At 42.5% G+C, this 18540-nt stretch overlaps 2 protein-coding genes across 2 annotated transcripts in view; one reads left to right on the top strand and one right to left on the bottom strand.

Moving 5' to 3' along the window:
- The window catches only part of LOC111265352 (serine/threonine-protein phosphatase PP1-beta catalytic subunit), a 21892-nt gene extending 9137 nt beyond the window's left edge, over nucleotides 1–12755 (bottom strand). The window contains exon 1 of the mRNA XM_022841948.2: nucleotides 11214–12755. Coding sequence (XP_022697683.1) covers nucleotides 11214–11445 — 232 coding nt within the window. The 5' untranslated portion in view covers nucleotides 11446–12755. The remainder of the gene's footprint in view (nucleotides 1–11213) is intronic.
- Nucleotides 12756–12762: 7 nt separating this feature from the next.
- LOC111265353 (uncharacterized) lies at nucleotides 12763–17679 on the top strand. The gene is made up of 3 exons (XM_022841949.2): nucleotides 12763–12922; nucleotides 13295–15530; nucleotides 16191–17679. Exons 2-3 carry the CDS (start codon nucleotides 15217–15219, stop codon nucleotides 16810–16812), a joined length of 936 nt encoding a protein of 311 aa, XP_022697684.1. The 5' UTR covers nucleotides 12763–12922; nucleotides 13295–15216; the 3' UTR covers nucleotides 16813–17679.
- The last annotated feature ends 861 nt before the right edge of the window (nucleotides 17680–18540 follow it).

Genomic DNA, 18540 nt, shown 5'->3' with positions numbered 1-18540 from the left:
AGAAGACCAGGCATCAACAGGAATACGGATCCTGTTTAGCCAAGGCAAGGTCATTGCCTACTGCCTGCCTACTCTGAAATCTAATAACTGCCCGCATTGAATTTCCGCCAAATATTGCTTCCTAATTACTCTTATTACACTTCGTACCCTGACCGAATGGAGATCTGGGAAAAGGTCAGAAGACATCAGTATCACAGTTCGCAGTTTCTCCATGTCACACGTGAATAAAAAGCGGTCCCGCTCGAAGTTTTGTCAAATGAGATCTTGGAAAATAACTGTAGGCGCTGAAGTTTATACGTTTTGTCGTACTTACTTGAACGCACATAGCTTTTATCCTATTTACGGATGCCATTAACGAATGTATACACGCACATATCGTTAGTCTAAAAGTTCTGGGGACAGAAAAGATTTAAAGTGCCTGCTCAGTCACATCCGTACACCAGATTCTCACTAGAGAGCTTTTCTTCCATGCTATTTTCACGGAGGTAAAACCTTGCGTGAAGGATGATTGTCTTGACGCGGTCGAAAGCATCTGTACCGTCAGCAGCTAATGAACCTTCAGTAACCTGTAATAGGAGCCATGTTACGGACAAAGACGAAGCTTATATAAATTTTTATTCATCCTTTGCATTAAGGTACAACAGGAGTATTTGGTCTCAATGAAACCCGCAAAATTTGGTTACTGTGGGTGAAGATATAACACCATATGAACTTACGCTTGGGATCCTGATACCGTGGCAATGACAATTAATCGTTTGGCCAGGTCCCATTGGCGCCAATGGCAAATTCACGGTTGCTTCGAACGAAATAAATTACACGAAGAGACTTCTGTGCCAAATAAATCAACACATTCGTGATCATAATTGATTAAATAGGAAATAATGATACACCCCCACATAGATCTAATGTAATAAGAAGCACAAACAGACAAAGAGTAGTCGCCATAAAACCTTTCTCCCCAGAAAGAGAAAATAATATGATTACAGGTGTTTTAGGTAAGCTTGGCCGAACTACGTAGGCCTTGTAAATTTATCACCAACAGCTACTTCCCGGTTTCTAGAACTGCATGAAATGGATATACGCCGAAAAGCAGGCTTATACGTATTAATCTGTGTACATCACAGGAGTTTCATCGGTACTACGGACCTGCTTTCCTTTTCCAGCCTCCGCACCAACAAACGTCTGCAGTGGCCTACCCAAACGAGGGCATCTCCAAGTCAACCGAATATAAAAATTGATTCCTCAGAAAAGTCTGGAACTGTTCTTACTTATTTCAAGTTTATTTATCCCGCTTAGTCAAATAAGATTAGGCGTACAGCGAACAAGTTGATATGCATTTTTCTCGCAATTGAATAGAGAAAGTCTGATTTCTTTTTCGCTATTAGGCTCTCTGGTAGGGAGGCTACGAGCGCATTCAGTGTCAACATGCAAGTATCAATTCAGCATGTCATTTTCAAATGACCATGTGCATGTGTGCTGGCCAAGGTATTGCCTGAGAACGTTCGTCAAGTTGAAACTCTATGAAATATCACTGTGAACGAAAAAAAAAAAAAGTTGTTGAGATTCATTGATTTGCAGCCCATTCTATTAGGCAAAAGAAAAGTCTTGACTTGCAATAGATTTGATATAGCACGTGCGGCCAACGATGAAAACGTGCAGGACGTAAGTAGCTGCTGTACAGTAATTATCGCATGATCGCTCACGGATCTTCACCTCCTCTCCACAGCCCCGTAAGAACACCATAACACAGGTTGTAATCTACCATGATGTTGCGACTGACGGAAGTCGCCGGTCTCGGCAAAGACACTATTGGGGTGCGGCGCTGATACCCGATCACAGAGTGATCGGCTCGCACGTACTCGTTCGAAACTGTAGTTTTGACTCTGTGGGATTGCGGTCAACGGTCATAGTAGCACACCTACCTCGCGTACAGTCAGTGCAATCGCTCGTACGGGTATTATCAGTAGTAAAAGATTGTATCGCCACCATTCCTGCTAAAATAACAGCGAAGATGAGCAGAGATGGCCTTCAGTTGGAGCTCGCTAATCAAGTATCTGTCTCGTGGTGCATGAAGAGATGACTATGAGATAACTAATGGCGGTCAGCAACCACTAGTGAAAAGTAAAGCGCGCCATAGGCCAGTTCAGCAAGGTCGCACTCCAATGTCATGCTGTCGATTTACACATACAGTCACATCATGCGAAGGCTAGCGTGCCACTCCCAAAATGGTGGCGTTGACGTTGCCGGCCGTCTTGGACAGTTGTCACTCGACATTCGAGATTCATCGGGGGCCCTAAAGATTCTGCCTATGGTGATCAATGGATCATCTCTAACAAGTGGAGGCGTCGCAGAACAACGCGGAATACGCTTAAGTAAGGAGAGAGCCTCTTGGCAGCGCGGAGCTGTTGAAGCCACTTGCTGCTAGCTCAGAGCCATCAGGTTCAGCGAAGGAAAAACGCAAGGTTACCTGTCGGTTAATAAAAAGGGCTAACTGGGTGACACCATCGTTCTGAACGGTATCGGCGGACCGTATACAAGCATTAGATATGTATTACAAATGGTGCAAAGAGAAGCAACGTATTTTAACCCGACAGCGCCAAATAATAGATTTTTTATTGTAGAACGGACCGCTTTACAGAGAGCATGGGTACACAAAACAGACGCTGAAAAAATCAAGACATGCTGTAGGTCGACGTGACAGTTAAGATGAGCTTAACGTCTTATAGAGGTGTCTAAAGTTCGATTAGCGTACTTAGCTTTGAACCTGTTATATAATTTTGTTATGTTCTATAAGCATTATATTGCATTGTAACGACGTCACATAATCAAACATATCCATTTCACGATAATGAGAACCCGGTGTGTACTTGCTAGGTCGAAATGCGGTTCTCGAGTCAAAGCTCGTGGTGCGGAGCAGATTTTTCTTTTCTGGTCTATTTTCGGATCGTCGGTCCGTCATTAGACATTTAATAGGAAGATTAGACACATTTAGAATCATACGACAGGCGGCCACGCAAATCGGATGTGCTTAAATATTTGCCTTTTGTGAATTTCAATATGGTATGGAAAAAATGTAATGACAACACTACTATAAAATCATGGCCAGCTATAGTTTCCTCTTCCGCATGTCACCATTCTCCGTTAGACGCATATTTGCATATAGACCGTATAGACTCAAGCCCTCATCAGGCCTATTTCTCTAATCTGGCTAAAAATCTCACAAACCGACCACATTTTGAAAGGCATCAGCATATATACTACTTGCATATAAGATTAGGAACAGAGATCATCGGCCAACACAAAAACCGATCTTTTGTTGTAGGCCGCACGCTTCCAGTATTCTGCGCATATGTAGGTTCCCTTTAGGGGCACATTGTTTCAGCCGTAATATTCACATCGCGCTTGTTTAAGCTTTTTATGCAAGAGCTTTTTACACGTTTTCAGAAAGGCTAAAACTCGCAACGACGTTATACGTTTATTTCGTCTGCTACGGCACCTTACTCAGTCACGGGCGTACGAATTTTCACTTCGAGCTTGCATTCAAATCCAACCGACTTGACTGGCACCCCGTAGACATATAATTTTCACTTAGAAGCTGCCAGTTTATATGTGAGAAATAGGTAGGATTATAGCGGTAACCTCATTCACTGGAGAATAGGTTTGTGTAGGTGTTTGCGTTACAGTATGAACTGGGAATTTCTCATCTATAGAGGTTCACTTAGCATACAGCTTGTGCTTTAGAATATTCTCTCGTATATGCAGATTTTAACAATAAATATGGGTATTTAGAGGGAATTTTTGTAGTAACTCCGTATTCCAATCTATTTTGTCTAGAAACGATTAAGTTGAACTTCAAGTTCTTCGTCTCTTTTAGGCATTCTGAATGACTCAAATATTGCGTGGAAGAGTTTATAACGTATCTATCAATAATTTTCGTTTATTTCGCCTGTTACAGCAGCTTACTCACTCAGTCCTGCGCGCACGAATTTTTACTATCTTAATTAAAGTTTTAAATTCTTAATTAATTAATAATTGAAGAATATTTATTGTACGGCGAACAGAGTCCCATTATATTAGACTCTACATTCCTTAACAGTGTAATCGACTCAATACGTATCTCTCGTCAACAACACAAATAATTTTCAATGTATTGTGTATACCTGCAAAATGCACAATGCAATGGACACTAAAGCAATGGTGAGAGGGATCACACTGACCAATGCTGCACATCTACCAGCCCAAATCGGTCTACAATGTGAAACGTAATACATTAAAGGATAGAGAAATTTGGTCCGTAAGTTGAGTTTTCGAGTAAGCAATAGACGCAACCAGCTAGCTTTATCAAAACACACTTGATGCAATGTAATACTAGGGAATTTACCTCCCGTGTGAGAAAAATCTCACTCGAGCTTGGGTTGAACAACACCGATGCAGATTTCTCTGTTGTCTTACGTATCTAAGACACAGTAGCGTAAAAAAGAAACAACTTTTTTTTATTTGCTCTCATCCTCTGGTTATTTTCTCCATATGAATAATACCTCTTAAGCAACTCTTAGATGGCATAACATCTAAGACTAGAGGGAGTTGAGCAAGAAGGGATGTTCCTGATTTTTTCTAGACGTTTCCTAACAGCCTTATAAAACGACATGGTTACCAGGCAAATCGTTTCTTCTTAATTATCTAATTTTTTTTGTTTGTAATCGTAATTTCTAACAAGTAAAGCAAGGATTTTGCCTGTAAAATCAGAACAGGCGATGACCATGGTTGCTCTTTATAGTTACCACGATAGCGCACTCAAAAGGATACACGTTAGCCGTTCAGACTACGCCGACTCTCTAAAAAAGCTATTACTAATGGTTATGTATTACCTAACTTGATGTCCTAGTAAATGCCATAACACCTGAAAATGGTTGGCCTTGTGCTCTGTTTGGAAACTATTCAACTGAGGCATTAAGAGGATTCAAAAGATACAGCTAAACTTAATAAGTTCATAGCTTTTTCCTATCGAAATGGGGTATCATATCTGCAAAAAGCTGTTCTGAAAATCAGGTTTACAATGATAAACGAACGGCGGTTAACATCCCATGTACGAATCGTCTACTTTGAAAATATATAATTTTCACCGTATCTGCAGCGTATCAGTAGACCAAAATTTATACATAAAAGCCGCCAATTTCCGCAGCATATAATGTTTCATGACGAAAATGGCTTATGGCTGATAATTCGTTAGCTTTTCACTTTGAATCTATGTACAAGGTTTTCCAAATGCTTAACTCTACTGAAAGAATTTACTCAAAGTACTTTGTGATCTTTTGTTCAAGATAGAAACAATATCACTCCACCCCAGGCGATTCACATGTCCTAAAGGAAAAGCACAGATATACACCTAGGCACAGCACAACATCCACATCGACTCATCTTCATAATAAAATGTAACTAAATTTGTCGCTGGCAGTTAGGCTGTTACACGTTTTTTCTTTAATTTAGTCTTCAAGATGGATGGCATACAAGTAAACCGTCATATCATTTTGAATTATTTCAGCACCTATTCGAAGAAGTCTACATCCTAACTGAGGCTAAGAGCCGTGAGTGGTACAACTCGTTTAAAAAACGTATCGATTTTTTTGCTCCACACTGCACATCCTTGACAAACCTATCAATGAGCCGAATCATTCTGGTGGGCGTCGAATGCACTTTACTTGTACTCTCTAACGTAATATTACAATCATTCGATTGTAGTGTATCAGGTCACTATAATTTGTGCAGGTGAACTTCGCACACATTAGCGCCGTTTGATGTTTTTTACAATTTTTATAGAGCAGCATTATTTTAAAGATTTTATTCGCAAAAACCTAAAACAAATCTCCTCTGGAGGTTCTCTACTGTACGGATGGTTTGCTTTCTTATATATATATATATATATATAAAATTTTCTTTTTGCATCACGGCAAAAAAGTTCTGCGGCCTTACACCTGCCGCCAGCTTAGACGCCTTACAGCACTGGTCGAGCCAGGTTACAGATAGATGATACCCATTAAAGCACCTTATAATAAAGTGTAATCCACGGAAGGGGAGCTTTATTCAGCGACGTGCGCCGCTGACTCAGCAGTGGTGCCAACCATCTCCACGCTAGCCCGCCTAGTTTACACTAGAAAAAAAAAACACTGGAGCCGCAGTCAACCGATCCGTCCACGAGCAGCGAGCCCAGCCAAAAGATTCCATCACAAAAAAAAATAAGAGAAAAGAGCTTCACAATGCGGAAGCAGCAGCAGTACTCACTACTATAACAACAGCTACAGCGCCTTCGCTGGGGTGACTATAAGGGCCACTGACCACCGGTAAGAAGAACATAACGGCGAAGAAGAAAAACCGATAAACGTATTTTGGTGGCGTTTTCGTCGGCTTTGCTGATGCTGTTGCTGTTGTGGTGTATTCCATCGATGCGTTCAACTGTATTCAGCACCCGTCTGATTATGGAGAAATAACGGGAAGATTAAAAACACTAAACAATAATAGCCACGCCAGCAGGAAAGGAACAGCTATGGAAGCAAACTAAACATGAACACCAAAAATAGATAGCACAATAAAACAAGATAAAAAAAACACCGTAAAAACAGCACCTCTCGACCGCATCGTCGTCACAATACATACAGCGTATTTGATATCATTTCTAGTATTTGCATATCCGTCTGTCGGTATAGGCTCTTGAGCATCACAACAAAAATAGGCTACAGAGTATTATAAAGTGTGCAATATAAAGACTGTTAGTTGGTTGTTTAATGTGCACTCATAAGGCCCTATATATTAGCAATTAGGAATTTCAGATAATAAAAATGACTTCCTGACAAAAACTATAGCATATAATTACTACTTGGACCTGTTCGTATATGCAATTAACAAGTGAGTCATTTTTACACGGGTTTTTAACTGATCTTCGTATCTTTGGCCCATATTTTGTTACAAGTAGATAAGAAATAAAAGGGGGAAATAAAAAGAAGGAAAAAGTTTGCTATAACGAATTTCAGTTACTGAAAAACAATGCAATTCAAAATTTTTAATGACGGTGGTCAGCACACGCATATTGTAGACTGTTTACAACGTAACCTTTATTTTGTCTTCTGTAAGGGTGATATCAAGAAAAAAAAAACTATATTTAGATAGAAACAGCCTCGTGTTAGGTGGGCGCCATTCTGAATAATATTTGTAGGCTAGAAAAGGTTCATGCCTCCAGAGAGCTACTCCACACTAATTTGCTTGCACATCATGCAATCATACTCCCGATGGATATCTGGCTGGATCGGGGAAATTGGCGATATCCTAAGAATCAATTTGTTCTTTAGAGCGCGGCAAATGATGGAGGACACAGGTTCGGTTCATTTTGTGTATATGAAAGGTGGTGATAACGATAATAATTCTTCGCGAACAGTAAAGAATAATTGAATCTCCCGATCTTAATCAAATTAGTCTTTTTTCTTAATTTATTGAAAATCGTATAAAAACGTTCAATCTGATTAAACAATCCTGTATGGAGCAAATATTTTTGAAAAAAACAGAGGTAAAGGTCAAGCACTTTAAGCTGATGCTAAAATCAATACGTGTTCTCCCACTTTAGTTAATAAGATTTTTTAATAAGATTTTTTAATAAGATGCTGGTTCGGTCAATTGGTTGACTTGACCGCATAACAATTATTTCACAAAAGACAGTTATTTATTATTATCTATACGATATTTTTAACACGCCACTAGAATGAAGCATGATTATTCATAAATGTTTTTTTTTCACAGTTCCACAATGAGGATCGCTAATAATTGCAGCCTTATCATCTAGATGCGTACATATGCGGTCAACCGAATTTGCTTACAATATAGCAATAATAAGTGCCCATATAAAATTGGTTTCTTCTGCTGGGTTCGAGTCAGCCATATGACCGATGTCTCGGCCACAATCGCATATTGAACCGGTCGAAAGTAGACTTTAACCAACATAGATATCGATAGACGTTTGGAAATTCTTATAATCCGTATTGCTCAGCCGGCGTCAAACGGACGTAATAGCGAGGATTGAAAAGGGACCCCACTGTCAATGCAAAGAATACCACCAATTTGATGTATACTTATATTAGAAAGCTAATTGTTGTACTAGCTTGTGCTTGTATTTCAATAAGGATAAATAGAGCTTGAACACAGTGTAATGGCATGGTTAACGTAAAATATCGTTACCTCCCTAAACAGCAATATTATATACCTTCCCGTCTCTCAAAAGATACCTCAACGATTAGAAAGGAAATCCCACACCGGTCTAGCGAATTTTGTTCCCGTTGCTTCTCATTCTTTCTAGTTATTCGCTGTCGCAAGAAAGCACTTAGTGCTTTGAGGAACGGGTCTAGAATGCCCCTGCGTTCACGAATTCTCCAATCTTTTGGGCCGAAGCAGGCTTGCTCGCGCACCGCCGCCATTTCTACGGCCCAAACAAAGCCAAACTGAAGCCTTTCAATTATCAATAGTGTCTTTCGTCAGCGACAACACGCACAATACTTTGCTGGAGGTGGCGGTCGGGGTTACTGTCGCTCAACCGCTCATGCGTGGCTACTGCCGCTGTCACAACTGCCATCACGACGATAGCCGTTAGTTTCCGATTGGAGACTGCACAAAAAATGACGGAAGCGAAAACAGACACAGCGGCTCAAATTGGACTGTATGGCATATACTGAGGCAAACATCGCGAATGCTATTGTTATTGCTGCTACTGTTGCTACGGTTTTGGCCGACAGAAAAGCAAGCTAGGGCTAACCAGCCTAAACAAGGCCAGCGTTGTAAATGCATCCCCATAAAGTCAGCTCTAAAGCAGTAACAGTAACCGCGGCACCAGCAAAAGCATTAATGACAACAACGCTGACAGATGCTTCGTCAAAGCCGAGTAAAGACGACATCGAACGATAAAGCAAACGCAAAACATACACATACATATCCTTTTAACTGCCATTTGCTCTCAGTGATTCTGCCAAGGATCCGGCCACCTTAGCAGCACCAAATAGTTAGCAAAAAAATAAAGAAGCTGATTGGCCTGACTGAGAAAGTCAATGTCATAAGGAATAGCTGCAGTTCCTATGTGCCATTTACGATCAAATGGGGTATTTTATGTTATTTCGAATTCGCGACCATCCTCGACGTGGAGCGCAATGGGCATCATATGACGACTTCAATATTTAGTAAAAAAGCACACAAAATTTAATTAACAACAAGCATACCCAGCAAAACCCTTCAAATGGAAAGTTACAAAAAAAGGAAATCATCAGGAGCATGTGGTTATTTACTTAATGAGCGCTTTCTGCACTGCACAAATTGTAGCTGTAGTAAGGGGGAACATGGACAACCCCAGCAGCCCCAGTGTATAGTAGCGCAATAATATGTACTATTATCATAATAAAATAGTAGAGACAGTGGGTAAACAACAGTGGCTTTCACGGTAAATACTTTTTGGCAACATAACGCGTCTCGCACACGTGGCAACATCAAAGCAGTAAGAATCGCTAGCATCAACATCATCATAATATGATAAAAAGAATAACCGTTATACTCTATATCAATGGTACTCGCTGAGGCAGTGAGGCCAGTGCAGCATAGACGAATACCCAGATATATCGATACCTGTATAGATAAATAGCTTTCGGTGACAAATAATCGCTCGGTCAATCGCTCTCTTATTCTTTGCTGCTTCTCTTCTACTTGGTTTACGCAGGATACTCCCGGGGCGTTTGCTGGGGTACTTAAAGATAATTGCCTGCACGCATCCATTCAGAGATCTGGCCCTTGCTTCGAATGAAGCCATCTTGCTCGTGTATTCATCGTATTCCAGCAACGGTCTTTCTCTACGTTCTTTTACGCTGAGCCCGTCAACCTGTGCCTAGCTAATAATGATAAATAGTCGGCTGCGGTCAATCATGGTCGTTAGTTTACACAAAGGACACACACAGTTTCAGTTTTCTATTGTGATGATCTGATTAATATCTATGATCAGCGTTAGTGTTGCTGATACTGCTAGTGCTTGAGCGGCACATTAACTAACTTACGCTCACAGAAGTCACTCTAGTGCGGGACATATGTAGTAATAATCACATAAAGATAAGCGTACATTTAGAGAGGCTTTTCGTCGCGGAGTCTATAACCACTGTAACTTTTTCTGTTCAGCTGCCTATTTGCTTATGGTGTTCGTTAGATAAAATCACGTTATCAAACATACACACATACCACGAAAACACACTCATTGAAATAAATAGGCAACCTCGGGGTATGTACAAACGTACATACTGCATGCCCTCCACAGCATATAAGCATTATAATATACTATGATAAGACACATGCGAACAATTGCATACTGCTAATGAATCAACAATGTGAGTAAAGTGTTGCTTAATTAAGTTTGTCAGTCGTACATAGGCCGGATATCGCATTAGGCAGTATCGATGAATAAGAGAGATTCTGATTTAACTTGTTTTGCTACTGAGATTCTAATGGTTAGGGTAGGCTGGTGCGAAGGTAATCGTGTAACTCTGATGTAAAGCGTATCCATTTTTATGCTTCGTATATGTATAGAATATCGTGTGTAGTGAAACAACTTAAATAGATAATAGTGGTAAATTAAAACAGATCAGCTGTGGGGTGTAGAGGGATATATACTTTGAATTCGAATATCAAGAGATGCATGTCGATCTGTCGAGTCATCTAGGTGATAGCTGCAAAAGGGGCTACGACAAAACTTCTTGTCACTTAATTGTCTCATGGAAAGGTCTTAGAATTATGAATCGAATAATGCTTGTGTGGATAAACGAGGTGCATGATATTTCGAATGACTCCCGTTGTAAGCAGCTTCAAGTAGAGGAGCTTTGTTTCACTCGTTCCTCATTCATCGACGAACCGATATATAGAGCGACTATTTGGCAATGCATGACACTTGTCTCTGCGGTACTTCACAGATGTATTGTATTAGTCTACGTGCAATAATGGGACTTCAACACGCACACAAACGAACAGATAGCTAAAGTAGGATGTTAATCCTGTCTATTTATGATTCAAACATATATATATATATATATATATATATATATACGTAGCAAGGTATGATTGATCAGCCAATAAACAGTCATTTGTCATTCTTGTCATATTCTATCTAGCTTTTGTTGACAGTTGATGCTATGGCATAACGTAGTACTTACCGTACTCGAATAGGCGCAGGAGATCGGTGTACTGTCCGTGAATGTCGCCGCAGATCTTGAGCGGGGCCTCGAGCTCCAGAAGAATCGGCTGCGAATGGAACAGCTCCCGGGACTTGAGACACAACGCCCTCACCTCGGCTTCGCTCAGCTGCACCGCCCGGCCTGGTCGCGCGCCTCGTACTTCTAGCAGCCGCGAGATCACCGAGTCCACGTTCAGCTCCCCCTCCGACATTTTCCCGCTGTTCAGTTCCGCTGCGACCACTACTGCTCTGCTGCCGTTGTCACGCTGCTGCTACTACTACGACTGTTTCTCAGTGGCACTCACTGCCACCTTCACAGGCAACGGCTTCAGCACCACTCAATGGCTTTACACTCACACCCCACTGTTATACTCGCACTGCTGTACTTGTGAACACAACTGCACAGGCAAGCGGTCACAATCGTCACAATCGCACTGCGGCGGCAGGAGGAACAACAACAACAACAACAACCAGCAGCAGCAACAAAAACAACAACAATCAGCGCCTCCCAATTGAACTGCCACTGTAATAGCAACAGTCGGCACTAGCTCACTTCCACCGAAAGTGGTTGCTATCGGCAGCCGTCACCAACGCAGTGGCTCAGTGCCAGTCAGCCGGCCGCACTGCTGACCCAACGACCGCCTTAGTCTATGATGGAGCCTCGTCAGCCCGTTCTAGCAACAGTGGTCGATACACAGCCGTGCTCTTCTCGGCTACGTGTGTATTGTATCGTAGTACTGTCCTGTATGAGATAGTGCTGGCGCAATGGGCGGGTGTTCCTCAACTGCTGCCTGCCTGCCTGTCCAGCTGTCTCTCTGTATTTAAGCCGTTTGTGAACACCCGTCACTTGTCGCAGCACACCACCGCTAGCAGCAGTCCCCACCGCTCGCGGCCGTGCTTGCCACCGTTGTTGTCTATTTTTTGTCCTGTCCCGACGACTACAAACGACCAAAGTCGGCGACAATCCGCAAGCGACGCTTTGTTCTTTGTTTTCGTCCTCGTCGTCTACCACAGCTCTTCTTCGTTTTGCCCAGCCTCAGCACGCAGGCAGGCGACAGCGACCAGCATCCGCCCAGCCGGATCAAGCGACACTGCTTCCGATGCCGCTACAGCCACGCTAAGGCGCCACCTTTACACTCTTTTAGTTCACTCCCCACCACTTCACAGCTACTTGCACTGCTATTGCGACGGCTACGACTTCTCTAGTCTGGTCTTTTCCTGTCTGTGCGGCGGCTGCCTGCTAATGTTGCTGCAGCATTACGGGGACACACACCGGAATGAACGGATGAACGCATCGGTCGGCATGTCAGACCCAAACAGATGTGGGCGGGCGTCTCGCCGCTAGAGGCGAGGAAGTGGTGTATAATACAGAGAGAAAGAGAGAGAGAGATGGAGAGAGAGAGGAGATGGTTTTAGACAGGAACCCATGGTGCAGCACCGAGTCGTAACTGAGGTCCGATGAGCGCATCGCAATAGCCAGACGAGCACGCTCATAGTGTATGGAAGAATCATAATTACAAAAGTAAGGCTATAGTCATGCTAGTTTGGTAGTTGTGTTAGCGAAAATAACCGTGATTGGCGTGATGAACGGCTCTGTTCGGATTTGAACCTCTACTTGATTATTATGGGTGGCATATGTGATCAATACTCTGATTATTAAAATTTCACCCCACAACTTCTTACAAAAAGGTAATTACAATAAGATAGAGTATTCTACTGGCGAGTTTGTCATTTGTTTGCCCTTTAGTACTTTAGCAAAGAACCGATGAAATTATTCTTGCACTGTGATCACTTGAATTATCAAAACAACTGTATACTAAATGTAGCTCGAGACAACCTTCTAGTTCGACATTACTTGTGATTTTAGGTGTAAAATGGTCTACACATTCTGGGCACTTATGAGACATTAATGTACAATGTATTTTTAATCTTTACAAATTCCTTGAGAGACTTTCTGCTTCTGTTAGCATGTGTCCCCACTGCTACTCATGAGAATCATACCGCATAAATAGCTTCTGGTAGCAATTACAATATTTTCGATTCCTCTTTCTGTTAAAGCAGGGCGTTCGTGGGATGCCGTGGTGCACTACCCGCGTCGTCATCATTATCAAATCCAAATGTTAAAAAAATCAAGGACATGTGACTCACTAATGCAGAAAAAAAGCTGACCGAAATACTGCTCATTCATTAATTCACGATAAAATCATGCAGAGACAACAAGGCCGCGGTCAGTTAAGATGATCGCCAAATATGGCAAGTAATCTTAAATCACTCAATAGGCCAGGAAACTGATTACTGCATATTGCTACCACACGAGATTACAGCCTTTTTCATTTGGCCGCAGCATGCTCCATTGAACATAGATACTGAAGACTTCTGGTCAACCGGGAACATCCATCTTTGATAAAGTGGTATATTGCCTAGAGCCACTCTACACGTAGGAAATCTTACGGGAGTTAAATGAATCCTGTCAAGCTGGCTGAAGTGTTTTCGTGTAAGTGCTTTCTTGCCCGTCCTTTTTTATTGCATCGGCCACGTTCTATTGAATGGGCGTCCAACCTACCTCCGTCAACCCTTTATCTTCATTAATATAATGCCAGCAACACCTCTACGATAAGGGCAAATCGCCGATAGGTTTCTACTCTACATTCCAGATATAGCAATCTATATTAAAAAGTAAAAATATAGGCAGGATATCTTTCGGGGGTTGTGAAGAAGTATCGGCAACGCGAAGAATCTATGATTTGCCATATACTAGTAATTCCTACAAGATTGAATGCCAATCATGCCCACCGGCGATACCGTACGCCGTCTTCCTATAGACGGTATAGTACAATTTCTATCATGAACCGTAGAATAATATTACTACAATGATTTATAGTGGTAGTATTTACTACGACTTCGTTAAGACAGCAAATCCGCAACGATCAGCTTCATAAATTCTCTTGATGAATGAACGAATATTTTCTGTTTATGTCTGGCTGACTAGCGCTCATCGTCGGCTAAGCGGGCGGCCACTCACCCAAAATCGACACCTGTAGGGCATTCTGAACGAAATCTAGGGTGTAGCAGATGGCTTGGACAGAGCCAGGCTTACCGTTTCTGTGAAGCGGCATATATTTATATATAGAAATCGAATATAGGTAGAACCTAAAACTCCTGTTACTAATTTCTTTTTTTTCACCTTTTTCGAGTGGCTGTCTGTGCATCTGCATTCAGATATGCACACGGACCCACCTCGCTTGGGTCTACATGTGTACGTCTATACATGAGTGTGTAGCTGCGTATGTATTCTGCCCCTATATGGCTTCTCTGTTTACATATAGATCGATATAGCGACAGCACACAGTGTCTCTGAGTGCAGCTGTGTCTAGGCTAGCTCGTGTTGATGCCTACGGCAAGCAGGCCGTATCGGTGTGTGTCTATGTTAAATCAACAAATTTCTGTATGTGCTGGTTGTGATACGATGAAGATATTCATAACAGTAATCATCAATATCCTCAGCTGCGCGCCGAATAAAGTTTCATGTCGCTGCCCTTGTGCGGTAGGCTTATGTAGGCGACTGTAAACTCGTGCTTGTGCTGCTGCTGCTACTGCCACTGCTACAGCCCCTGCGGCCCTGCCGCCTTATCCACTATCAGCAGTAGGACTGAAGTGGATCACTAAAGAAGTTGTGATAGAGTTTGTTGTTGTAGTTCGCGAGGCTGTAGTGGTGTGCGTCCACAGCAGTAGTAGTGTTTAACTCCGTGGCATGCACAAGAGTCGTGACACATCGACCACAGGCGCATTACTCCCTTAGCTACGACTGTTGGCCAAGAGATTAGGCCGATCGCATTGCAAACTGCGATCCCGTTCCTGCGGAGGACGTCAAAGCAGTAGCAGCAACCTGTCGACGTCCTGGCCGTACTTGATGTGCCAGAGTGGCTGTGGGTTCATCTCTCGTTTCGTAACGACACATCCCTAAAACGGCAATAGCTAAAGCGATGGAGGTTGACAGTTCGTCCGAGGAAACCGCTCCACCGCCAGCCGTTGCAGAACCCGGCACGGCGCCATCCGTCGTCGTAGTACCTCAAGCAAAGCTGAAGCGTAGCTCTTCCGCGCCTTTGCTTGTCGGAAGCCCTTCAAGTGGAGGGCACTCAGGCAGTGTCCTATCAGGTTCAGGTTCGGTGTGGACGGCGACATCTTCGCCATCGTCCGGTGGAGCCAGCGGAGGCTGCGGTAGCCTAAGTCCATCTGCCAGTCCGGCTAGCCCTGTTCTAATCTCGCATTCAGCATTTCATCCTGCACAGAGCTTCAGGTTAGTTAGAGGATAATGTCAACGATCGGTGGGTACGAATGCCGAAGATGACATGTGCGCGCTACAAGCTGACGTCGTGGCTATTGAAATACGCTAACGTGGTGCGTGCGTGAATTCGTTATATATCAGTCAGTTTAGCGCGGGTGTATGTACTATTCTAAACTTACACATGGTTCCTATAAGAAGTACTCCATTATCCCAAAGTCTAAGCATATGGAACAAGCTTGCTATATTACTTCAGCTACATAATCTCTATGTTTGCAATAATTTGTTGATTTTAGAAATACTGGATCTTCATTAGGATAAGCTTACCTCTGTATAATGCTGCAATAAGGAACGTTTCCTTTTTATAATTTATTTACATCTTACCTATAATTAGGAAAAACTTACATGTCTGCGACGCTTAAGGAGTGTCCGTTACTTAATATATAAAAACGCTTATTACACACATTTGTATTAGTTAATGCAGCCAATGGCCGCGTCAAACTTGTGATACACAAAATATATTTTAACTGGCAGCGACACCTATTGTGTACACTCATAATGTGCATATTATTATTTTTAAACTGTTATTTAAGACCCACATAAGCTACTTGTGACTGCGCATTCGCAAGGATGCAGCTGATGCACAAAAATATTGTTGTCGATTTCTCTTTTTAGGGAGGGCCTTCGAGGTCGCACCATGTCTGTGACGTCATCAGGTCCACACTCCCCCGTCGTCCCTCGGGTTCACCAGATTCGCGCTGAGGAGATGGAGGCAGTGACCGTGCGTGAAGCTCAACAGGAGCGTGAGCTAGCATCGAAGTTGCTCATTTCACAGTCATGGGATGATCTGTCGATTGATGAAACGCCTTCCTCTTGCGCTTCGCCTTCTCCGTCGAGTCCCGTCCTCGGTGGGCCCAGGCGACTTCACTCACCCCCGATTTTTGGCTGTCCGTCGCCAAGTGGCAGCACCAGTTGTGCGACCGCAGGCGCAGCCTCGCCTTCGGGAAGCAATCGGCAGTGCTATTCACCTTCGGTTCTTCGGTCAGCGATGAGAGCGCCTTCATCGCCATCACCTACTCGAGTTCAGCGTCATCGATCGCAGAGTCCACAACTTGTCTTGCGGCCATCAGCTTTAGGTGCGGTAAAGCGCAAGCTCAGCTCTGATTCAGACGGAGCTGGAAGTGTTGGTAGTGGCGAACCTGTCGAAAGAGCCAAGAGGATGCTAACACTCGACGATACCACCGGAAAGGACAATACCCTTCTTTTGCAGGTGGCTCCCACCGATGGCCATAGCTGATTGTTCGCTAGGTGGTCGTAAATAGGTGATCAAACAAAAACGTGATCGATTCGGGAAATATTAATAAATAGAAGACAGCATAGGCGCACGACATTTAGTGAAGTCGAAACGGATAAATAACGTAGTAGAGTATTGAATTTTAGATGTGTTTTGGAGAGGTGGAATCATGAAGCACAACTCATCCAGTCAGGGACGACAATGAGAATGGATTTGAGGCTGGAGTGGCCGTAAACACGTAATCAAAGAAAAAAATCTGATTAGCTGGAAATATGAAGATCGAACTAATACGGCCTTAAGCGGATACGAGGCAAAAAGAGGGCATAGATCTAGAATAATAGATAAGAGAGTAAACAACCAAACCGCGTGCATGTGTCAGTTTGGAACGTATCGCCAATGAGTCAAATCAAGAGTATGGCAGAATTTGGAACCAGATGATATTGCACGGCATAGCAAAAAAAATTCAAGTGACCACAGACATAGTTGAGCCAATGTGAACATCGAAGATAGTTTTTGAAAAAATACTATTACAAGTAATATCATAATAAAGAACACCTTAAGCATCCAGCTTCCGATGGCCAGTAGTCACCTACCTAGCCTATATTTATCCGAGGACAAATCTTGCACATGTATTTTTAGTGTAGGCTTCTTTTTCCTCTAAGAGTAACACTTGTTATTATTATTATTAAACCCTTTCGTGGACTATTATAATGAAACTAAAATTAGGCATTTATCATGGGGTATATAGATGGCACGGTACCATCGATGCTGAGTGTTTCTGGTGAATGTTGATGTACATTGTTGATTGTAAATATCATACTAGAAATGTAAATAATAAGGTAATAAAAACAATAGTTCAATATATCTATATTTCATTAAAGTCTTAAATGTAGACACTTGTTTAATAGAATGGTTGTCGTTTGCTCCGGACATTCGTGACATTTGAGCACCCCAGGCAAGTATTATTAGTGAGCCAGCGTTCACCATGTAATAGGGTACTTTTGCGCGTACTTGAGTATATGAAAACGAACTGATGGTTATGACGAAGTCGGCAGGAAAAATCCGCTGACAAGTAGTTTTTATCTGCCTACGTTTGCGTTCTGTTCTTTAGCGAGGTAGCCATTATGGACTAATTTCCCTCACAGTGATCCAAGCAGGCCTTTCACAAATTGTTTTTCTACTACGGGATGCCTGTATGCGCGTCTTTGTGCAAAGAGCAAAGCGAAAATGGGACGCACAAGGCTCCTAATGTTTCAATTATCGGGAAATGTTCGCGCTGTTTTCTGCGGACTACGGATATTTTGATCACTGACAATGTTATTGAAGACACATAAGACTCACGGTTTATTCTGCAGTATCAAATGTATTCTCTAGGTTGGTTGTTATATTTACAGAAAGCATACTCTAAATGAATAGAGCAATAATAAGGCATTACAGAGTCCTCATGTGCTCTCTTACTATCTCTGATTCCTCTAGCCCAGTCATGTTTCCGTTATTGACTTATTATCATCTTGTACATCGTGTACCGGAGAGTCGCCGAGTATCGCATTTAGTTTTTCTCTTGTGTGAACACGAAACGCATTCGCTAATAAAGACACACGAAAGAGCTCTCATTCTGTGCTATTACTAGGCGGATCTAAGATTTCATGAACGTACTGAAATAACAATTTAAAAAACTTTGTCAGACTAAATAATATCCCTTTAAGCGGAAGAGAAGGAGGGGGTGGGGGG

The sequence above is a fragment of the Varroa jacobsoni genome, unplaced genomic scaffold (assembly GCF_002532875.2).
Source record: "Varroa jacobsoni isolate VJ856 unplaced genomic scaffold, vjacob_1.0 scaffold_961, whole genome shotgun sequence".
Lineage (NCBI taxonomy): Eukaryota > Metazoa > Arthropoda > Arachnida > Mesostigmata > Varroidae > Varroa > Varroa jacobsoni.
The sequence above is the reverse complement of the archived record's forward strand: the minus strand, read 5'-3'. Positions and strand labels throughout refer to the sequence as shown.